This window comes from Acyrthosiphon pisum, chromosome X (assembly GCF_005508785.2).
Source record: "Acyrthosiphon pisum isolate AL4f chromosome X, pea_aphid_22Mar2018_4r6ur, whole genome shotgun sequence".
NCBI classification, from domain to species: domain Eukaryota; kingdom Metazoa; phylum Arthropoda; class Insecta; order Hemiptera; family Aphididae; genus Acyrthosiphon; species Acyrthosiphon pisum.
In genome coordinates, this window is record NC_042493.1 from 44,756,286 (window position 1) to 44,766,877 (window position 10,592).

The following is a 10,592-nucleotide window of genomic DNA, read 5'->3' on the forward strand; positions in this document are numbered from 1 at the left end:
ACATATTGCTAATTAATCCATAATATTTACATCCTGGGTGCTATCAATCATCACTAAACTTAATACTATTTCTTTAAATTTCTTAAATACATTTCTTAAAATTCTTTAATTTTTAATAATATTGGTATAAATGTATAATTATGTTATAATTTATACAATTTTTGGACATGAATGTAATCAAAGACTCCACGACCTTTTTTAGACTTAGATTTTTCACTAAGTGTAATCGACTTATAAACATGTTGATTTAAAAATTTAAAATAGTATCATATTAAATTTAGCAATTATTATAACTAGTTCTAAAATATTACCATGGTTTTCTTCAACATTGTTTAAAACACATGCTGATTCATGTTTACTTCGATATGGAATACCGTGATGGCCAATAAAAATAACAATTTCCATAAGTCATACAATTATAATTCTACAAATATTTTGTTTCTGTACAGTAAGATATTATTCATTTTCTTTGAACCACTCCGCAATTTGGTAACTCTTTATAATAAATTCTTTTAAAATTAAGTTTATCTTTAGTAGTTGTCATCATAGGCTGTATTGGATGTTTGGAGAAAAAATTATTTTTAATACATTTTCATTTTTTGAAGGGAGAATAAAATTTGTAATATTATAATTTTAATTATAGGTGGTATAGAAAAATAGAAAATATGATTAGTACAATAGTTATTGTATTATTATCAGTTGATAAAAAAAGATATCTCTTTACAGTTATTCAGACTAGGCGTTTCTGATTTAATTTGATCATTTGATTTGATTAGAGGAGCCACAAAACATTTTTTAAAAAATTTACCGGTAAAAAAAATGGTAAAATTACGGCACTCACATCTCTAATCAAAATCATGACAAAATGTAAAACATATGAATTTTTCATTACTTTGAATTGTGTACCTAACTTACATCTTATTTATACGTCTATATTTTACATCAATATATTTTTTTTTATTAACATTTTGATATCGATTTTATCAATATTTTCAGGACCCAATTAGGTTATAAAAAAAGGTATACCAGGACGCAAATAGACTATGAACCTTTCTGAATCTTTCTTGAGAGACGTAATTAACCTACTGATAATAATTTCGGACGGAAGTAGTATCCTCCCGAATTTTTGTTATGTTCGTTAATCGTTATATACTTTTTAGGGTTCCGTAAGGTAAAACAGGACCCTATTACTAAGGCTCCGCTGTCCGTCCGTCCGTCCGTCTGTCACCAGGGTGTATCTCATGAACAATGAAAGCTAGAAAGTTGAAATTTTCACAGATTATGTATTTCTGTTGCCGCTATACCAAAAAATACTAAAAATCCTAGAATTTGAAATATGATATGTTTATAGCTGATGATGGTACGGAACCCTTCGTGCGCGAGTCCGACTCACACTTTGCCGGTTTTTTTTTAATTGTTTCCTTTGTTAAAAAAAATTAAGTCCGCCAACTCTTGTCAATCTGCTGTACCTAAACCTTTTAATAATACAAGTATAAAATATATAGGACGAAGGAAGTATATTAATTCTTCTCAAACGGTCAGTATCTACTTAATACCATTACAATTATTTGCTTATACAAATTGTATTTTTCTTTTGTTACATATATAAGATAGTAGAACAACATTTAACAAAAAAAATTACACAATAATGTCAAGGTGTGGTATTAAATTCGATAGTGGCAATAATGGCGAAACGTAGCGCTTAGAGAAATTTAAAAAAAAGCAGTGATACCATCAACTACTTCGTCAAACAAAAATATTTCGCACTCACAGACCAAGACAAGGATAACCATGTGCCTACTCAACCAATTATAGAGGAAAAACTATGCAGTAACATGACCGAATCAGCCCCAGTTTTCCTCGCAACCGCTATCGTCTACGTACAAGATAAGTATGCATTAGTGCGTGAATTTAAAGCTGTACTTGACAGTGGATCTCAGATAAACTTCATCACCAAAAGTTTATTAAACTTGCTCCAACTAGCAGGGCGGAATGCTCTCTTCCGTTATTTGAAGGTGCTCAAATTAAATGATGTTCATACTACGAAAAATTACGAATTCTCAATAACTTCTCAGTATCACTTAAAAGTACCTATATTATTTAAAATAAGCGAAAAAATTGAAACGCGTAGCTTCTGGGATACATCGCTAGACACCTCCAACGAGGCTAATTACAATTGTTGGGTTGGAACACTCAAGTAGATCCACTCAAGGGTGTAACTATTTCCCGTTTAGAGCTAAATGGGACACATTTGTTGGTACAGTTGGTTGTCAAGATTCCTGATACATGGAAACTAAACTCACAAGAATTTCAACTCTGGACTGACTCCATGGTTGAATTAACCTGGCTGAATAGCGACTCTAGCCGTCTAAAAACGTATGTATTAAATAGAGTCACAAATATACTTAAGGTTTCCAGTCCTTCTCAATGACGACATGTACGGAAAAATGAAAACCCTCCCGACATAATCTCTCGTGGAATAAGAGCTCAAGAGGCTAATGAAAATAAAATAATAGCGTGAGCCTTAGACGGCTAAGATACATCGTCTATAGTATAGACTCTATACAATAAATTAATATAATAATTAATAAATCAATCAGCTGGGGTTGCCAAGCTGTTACACATGACCATGTAATAAATTAGGTATTCGGGAATTTTACAAATGATATTATTAATTTTAAGAAATACAAAATTACAATGCTTATATTCGATATAATATGTTATGAAACATTCAATAAATAGTATGGTTTATTTAACAAACATTAAAAACCATACAAAATATTTGAATATTTATTTATGAATATTACAAATTATTAATTTAGTATTAATAAACGACAACGTGACACATTCAGTGCTAAAATAATATGATGACCTGATTTATCCTCTTTAAATCCGGCCCATCATAGAACTAAAGTGTGTTTCCGCTTGTGTATCGTCAAATTGCCACATTCAGAAATTACTTATGGCATAGATCGTACGTAAATGGTTTCTCACCAGTGTGGGTCCGTCGATGTCTTGTCAAATGACCACTTTGACTGAACGACATGTTACATACATCGCATGCGTATGGTTTCTCGCCCGTGTGAGTCCTATGGTGATTCAATAAAGTGTAACTTGTAGCAAATGATTTGTCACATACATCGCACGCAAATGGTTTCTCACCAGTGTGGGTCCGACGATGTCTTGTCAATGTGCTACTTTCAGTAAACGTCTTTTCGCATACATCGCACGCAAATGGTTTCTCGCCAGTGTGGGTTCGTTGATGTATTGTCAATGTGTTACTTCTAGCAAACGTCTTTTCGCATACATCGCACGCAAATGGTTTCTCGCCAGTGTGGGTTCGTTGATGTATTGTCAATGTGTTACTTCCAGCAAACGTCTTTTCGCATACATCGCATGCGTAAGGTTTCTCGCCTGTGTGAGTCCGATGATGATACGTTAATGTGCCACTTGTAGCAAACGATTTGTCACATATATCACACGCAAAAGGCTTCTCCCCAGTGTGGGTCCGACGATGATACGTTAATGTGTCACTTGCAGCAAACGATTTGTCACATATATCACACGCAAAAGGCTTCTCCCCAGTGTGGGTCCGACGATGATACGTTAATGTGTCACTTGTAGCAAACGATTTGTTACATATATCACACGCAAAAGGCTTCTCACCAGTGTGGATCCGTCGATGTCTTGTCAAATGACCACTTTGATTGAACGACATGCCACATACATCACATGCGTATAGTTTCTCGCCAGTGTGGGTCCGACGATGTCTTGTCAAATTACAACTTTGACTGAACGACATATCGCATACATCGCATGCGTATGGTTTCTCGCCCGTGTGAGTCCGACGGTGACATGTCAATGTGCTACTTTCAGCAAACGTCTTTTCGCATACATCGCATGCGTAAGGTTTCTCGCCTGTGTGAGTCCGATGATGATACGTTAATGTGCCACTTGTAGCAAACGATTTGTCACATATATCACACGCAAAAGGCTTCTCCCCAGTGTGGGTCCGACGATGTCTTGTCAAATGACCACTTTGACTGAATGACATATCGCATACATCGCATGCGTATGGTTTCTCGTCCGTGTGAGTCCGACGGTGACACGCCAATATGCTACTTTCAGTAAACGTCTTTTCGCATACATCGCACGCAAATGGTTTCTCACCCGTGTGGGTACGTCGATGAGTAGTCAAATACCCACTTTGACTAAAAGACATGTCGCATACATCGCATGTGTAAGCTTTCATCTTCATATACGTCCGCTCGTGTGTCGTCATTATGCGTCTACAAGTTATTAATTTATAACCATCATCGCACGAGTACCCACTGTTTCTTGATTGAACAACCTGCAGTTAATTCACCAAAATATTGCTGGCATAGAGAGTATTATATTGGATTCTTCTAAACTATAGGTATTGTTATTATATTACACATTTACAACAAACAACTTAGTTGTATTGTGTTTATAACAACAAGTATTGATTTTACGCAAAATGACCGTCCTGGTTACTACACATAACTATTCTGGTTTTACCTAATTGATTTAATTAATCTACGATCGCAAACCGGTAAGATTAAACCATCAGTAGCTCCCTGTGGCCTGTTTATTACATTAGGATTTTCCATTAATGATTAAATTTTCAACATATTTTGACTCTTTTTGAGCTATTTATGGATATTTTTAGCTCTTTAGTTTTTTTTATCTATAACTATCGATAAACAATATTTATTTTTGGTTTATAATGCTTGATATTTGAAATAATATTCCTCACAAGTTACTAGTAATATCAGAAAAAAATATTGAAGATATATATCCAAAAATTTTTTAAAAGCATTTGAAGTAAGAATTTTTAAAAATGTATAGGAAATTACAAGCATTTGTCTATTATTTGGTATCTAGTTTTGATGTCCAAGACGTTGAAATTTTAAAGCTGAGATTGAAAAATTAAAAAAAGGTTTCTGATAAATAATAGGCATGTACTAAAACCACATAATTCCGGTAAGTGGATGCCGCCTTCTGTGCAGTAGGTTGCAAGTGTATCACTGTAATGGATGGTGTTTAATTTGAATTCAATGATATAAAATATCATTGTATAAGAAAAACGATTCTGAGCGTAAAACTGTCAGTCAACCTATGATATTACTAAGTATATTTGATGATATTATTGTGAATTAAGTAATTTTCATAAAACCTATTTATGTTGAACCTTGTTTTAAATTTTCAATTCTTAGCTATAAATGTTCAACGTTTTTTTTAAAATTTAACTACAAAATAATTATTATATTTTAAATTTGAAAAATTTTGTCAAAATTCGAACTAATATGCTTTAAAAATAATTGTGCCTATATATTTTTAATATTTTTATTGTAAAACTATATCAGAAGCCTTGAATTAAATTTTCACCCTTTTTTAGCCAACAATTAAAATTTTATTGGTATTTATAGAAAAAAAATTAAAAATGTAAATTTCAAATTGTTCATTTACAGCTCAAAATGAGTCAAAATATTTTCAAAATATAATGGTATATATAAAATGAAAATATAAAAATTCAGTCAAATTTTCATGCATCTACAGTTGTTCATTTTTGATTTACAACAAAATAAGATAATCTCAACATGAGAAATCGGGTTGTAAAAATCTTCAGACGCTCATAAAAATTCAATTTTATTTTCTTGTAGATTATTTTTTTTCGATTAAGGTAGACATACTTATAAAAAATCTTAAGAAATTTCGGTTTTGGTTTCGGTTTTGTATACTGGTTTCTAAAGTATTTTCAGGGGACTATGTCGTCTATACAATTATCATTTCTTTGTTCCGTATTGTCAATAATTGTCATATATAGTATTTGCTAGAAACTTTAATTCATGTCATTACTATTTATAAAGCAACTAATAATTTTGCGAATAATGAAATGTTTATCAACAAAATTAATTATGATCTCAATTATATTATGATTATTAATTATGCGTATTAATGGAATTTTTCGTATTTAAAAACGCGTCAGTTAAAAAAAAAATAACGGTTTCCAATTTTTTCAGATTTGGGTTTTGAATTTAATACCGGTTTCCAATATTTTACGGTTTCGATTTTGATTACGGCTTCGGTTTCGATTTTAAAACGGTTTATAACGGTTTCTGAAATCGGTTTTGAAAACAGTTTCAAGCCCTGTGTAAAACCAATACTTTCATTGCTCCGCTCAGAATCTAAAATATATTGAAAATGAATGAAAATAGATGATATTCAATTGGAATGGTATATCTATGAGTATAGATACAATATATATTTATATTTATATTTTATTAAGTATTACCTATGTATTTAATTTAAGCCCCGTATAGGGCTGTATCATTTTAGTAGGTACTCACTCTATTCATATATCTCTATTCATTTAAATTTGAGTGTAAATATGCTCACTGTAGGTACTATTTAATATTTATAATTCAAAAAATAAACTCCTCAAACATTTAAATATCATAAAAAAACTAATATATTTCCACTTATAAGTTATAAATGGTGTACAATTTGTATTTTACACCTAGATTATTCTAAAATTTAGAAATGTAATATCTATTCAATTTTAATAAAAGCGTACCTTGATTGTTATGTTGTATGTTATATTAGATTAGATTATGGGTAGGTAAGTATTTTTGTAATAACTATAATATTATTATACAAAATATAATATATATAAATCTAAATGTTCACAATTATTCATGATAAACGTGAAATAATATTAAGTACTTAATAAGTAGGTATTGTGGCTTCGTGGGCTCGTATTGATTGATGTCTTTATACGGGTGACTATAAATGTTTCACTGTTACTCTTGTAATATTATTAAATACTAGGTACTAGGTAGGTACCTACCTAATTTTAATGAGTAATACATTTTTTCGTGAAAACTGTTTTGCAGTGTTTCGTTAACAAGGAGGTAAATTGACGAAATTAAAAGGCTCAAAAATGAATTTTCAGATTGTTTTGTGTCGTTTCGTTGTGTTAAATATTATGGTTTCATGTTGTTTCACGTTACACTCAGTGGCGTTGAAGTAGCTTAAAAATACTTAGGCCGACTAGGTAAAAAAATATAAAACCCCGCGTACCCTTAAACAATTTCAAGCAGAAAATATAAATTTTTTATTAAACCTATATATTTTACGTAGGTACCCACAAAATAATTTCATTTTTTTTTTAAGTTTTGAACTTCAAATGCTCATCATCTATGTTTAGTGATCTGCAAAATATATCTTTTTTTTCTAATAATATTTTATATATTCTTCGAAATTATAACTTATATAAAACAAATATTATTCTTTTGGATGTTATAAAAATTCGAAATTAACTTAATTGGGAATTTTTAAAATAATATAAGTTGATTTTAAGTTGACGTAGTCACGTATATACAATTGACTTAATTCAAAGCTAAGTTAATTAAAACAGTGAACTAGTAAGTTAATAAGTTAAAAATAACTTTTAACTCATCAACTAGTTAATGCCAGCCTTATTTTCACACACACATTGCGCCATTTTAAAATTGAATGTTTTCTGCTAAAATTAATTCAACCTACAGTATTAACTGTATTATTAATAGCCAAATAAATTACTTTAATATAAATTATATCATAAAATATACTTTTTTTTCCTTGTTTAAGCGACAGCACAAGAGGCTCTGTTTGAACAATACTAATCCTCTGCTGATATCGTTTATTAGTGGATAAAATCATAAAATATATTTAGTATTATAGACTGACTGACCGTTTTCACTGATCATTTTCGAGGAATGCAGATTATATAATGAACCCAGAGAGGAAATCAAAGTAAACTATCTCATGTCATATCACCTCATCACACTCCTTAAGAATTTTAAAATATAAGTAGTAAGTACCATATATTTAATAATGCCGACAACCAGAATTTTAATAAATTCATTATCAAAGGAAATGGGGTGAATCACCCTGTATAATTGTTGCCATTTAACATTTTAATAATATATTTAAAGTTTATGATATTATAACATATATAATAATATATAACCTATAGGTAGTACACGAAATCGATGTTGGACAATGGGCTTTATTTTCGGTCGATTGCGCGAATATTGATTTTCAGAGGACTTTTCTTGAAATATATTTTATAATTTATGTAATGTCATAATGCATGCAATGAATGAATTCGAATGCTCTAAAAATTAATTGATCATAGAAAAGAGTTATGAGTTAGTTTGTGAAAAATACGTTGTTTTTATTCGTTGGCTTATATTTACGATCTGTACCGAATGCATTAATAATGTAATGCACTAAGTATATTTGATAAATTAATATGTGTAAAGAAAATAAGAATATTATGATTTTCTTACATTTTCGCGAGTCCATCTTGCAGGTTGCAAATATTTAGGTATTTGATTATTTGTATAGATATTTATAGTTTGGATTATTTCAATATCGTATTAGATTTATAAGAATTATATTATACTATACTGATTGATTCAAACATAATTTAAGATTCGTATTACCTATACCTATTAAGTTTACAATTATTACTATGTGTGGGTATACCTATTCATTTTTATTTGGGCCTGTTACCAACTTTTAGATCAGTATCAATGCTTCAATATTAAGCTTGAAAAGTGGTTGTTCAGTTTGAATGAATATTTTAAAAAATAAATATATTTATGTACCTACCTATTATATATTATACTTAATGAATACTGAGTATAAACATTAAACACATATTATAATTTGCATTTCATAACAAAATATTGAAATTTACTTACACGTGCGCTAACTTAGAATGAAATAGAATCATTATGTCATATAAATTTTATAGGTACCGATATTTAGTTATCAAATAAGTAATAACCACCGATATTATAAATTAATTATAATTTTTAACACAATGTGTCATACCTCGCAAGTAATATCAAAGCCTCACTTTCAAAACATTGCAATTTCTAATTATTCTGGCATTGATAATGTTATTGTAATCAGTGGCGGTTTTTCGAGTACAATTATTGACCCAAAAAATACATATATTTTATGGTGGTGGGTCTTAAGTCACTAAAATATATAATACTTTTAATCCTCCTATGATAGTAATTAAAGATATAGTACGTACATACAGTCACAATTGATAATATGTTTATTATTATTGTATTAAAGTATTAACCGTTTATGAACATGTAGGGCTGTAGACAAGGGGTAGGGTGCAGGGGGTTCACCCCTCCCCCTTACAACATGGGAAGTATATAAATGTATTCATTATATTATAATTAACTTATTATATAATATGTAAGTATTATGATAACCCCCCCCCCCACCATATTAAATTTCTGTCTACGGCACTGTGAACATGATTTATTATGTCCTATAGAATAAAACCATTTTTATGAGGACATAATAATGTTTATTCAACAAGTACTTAACAACAAAATTATAAAACATTTGTATAACATAATGATACTCCTTAGGTCATATTTATTACGATAATCATTATCCCCAAGTATAAATTATAGATAATTACATTTTTAATAAAACAAGCTTCTTATAGGTGTAACAGAATTACCTGACTAATTGAATAACTTTTATTCTAAACAATTAATACCTACATTTACATGTTTATTGGTATACATAATATTATATAGACGTTTGCAAAATACAAATACACTGTACATCACACATTTTTATTTTTATTTTTTAATAGTTACTGAAAATAATAAATTTTAATGAATTCGATTTTTGAGGAAAAATTTCAAGTAGACAATTAGTAAATCTAGTTTTTAGAAAAAATGTTTATGGTAAAAACGTTTATTTAAGTTAAGTACTTAGTTTATTGTTTGCAGTTTTTTGAAATATCATTATTTTTTAGGTAATAAATTCTAAACGTAATAACTTTGTTCTAAATATTCTTTTTAATAATTTATAGACTTAAGTAACTTTTAAATTATTTATGATTCGTATAAATTTTATAAATTTTATAATTTTTTATACTTTTAACTAGTATTAATTTTAAATTTATCATTGCATCAGATTTTTCTGTTAAATTCTATCGGTATTTACTATTTAGCTTTACATAATTTAACATCCACATTTGAAAATATATATTTTTTATTTTGACAAAAGCTGCGACCTATTCAGTTTTTTTATTTTTCTTTGGTATATTTTCCTTATCTTTTAATGACTCCCCAATAGTTATATTGTATTCTTATGGTTCTTGCATTTCACACATTACTTCTGAAACATTATTTTGTGGTATACCTACCTACTCAACATCCAAAAAATAATTTTTACTAGTTTTATATATTTTTGATATATTTTCAATTATTTTAAAAATCTTACAACGATTTCCATATTTTTGGTACCTGCCATCTTTTTTCTTAGCTGAGTTTACCGTGAGCTTATCGTGCTCCTCGCTGCATTTATAATGACTTATTTTATCATTGACAGTTCCACAAATGTATTACATTTTTTAGTCAGCTCTAATACTCACATATATTATGATTATTAAGTGTACCATCGCGTAGGCAATCCCGTTATAAACTTGTTTCTGAAATTAAATTAAGTTAGACCTACATTTTACACAAGTATTAAAGTTA

The 10,592-nt window shown here is 29.3% G+C and overlaps 1 protein-coding gene across 1 annotated transcript; it reads right to left on the reverse strand.

The window, feature by feature from the left end:
• Positions 1 to 2,939: 2,939 nt before the first annotated feature.
• LOC100569441 (zinc finger protein 271-like) lies at positions 2,940 to 4,252 on the reverse strand. The gene has a single exon (XM_029485139.1). It carries the CDS (start codon positions 4,250 to 4,252, stop codon positions 2,957 to 2,959), a length of 1,296 nt encoding a protein of 431 aa, XP_029340999.1. The 3' UTR covers positions 2,940 to 2,956.
• Positions 4,253 to 10,592: the final 6,340 nt, after the last annotated feature.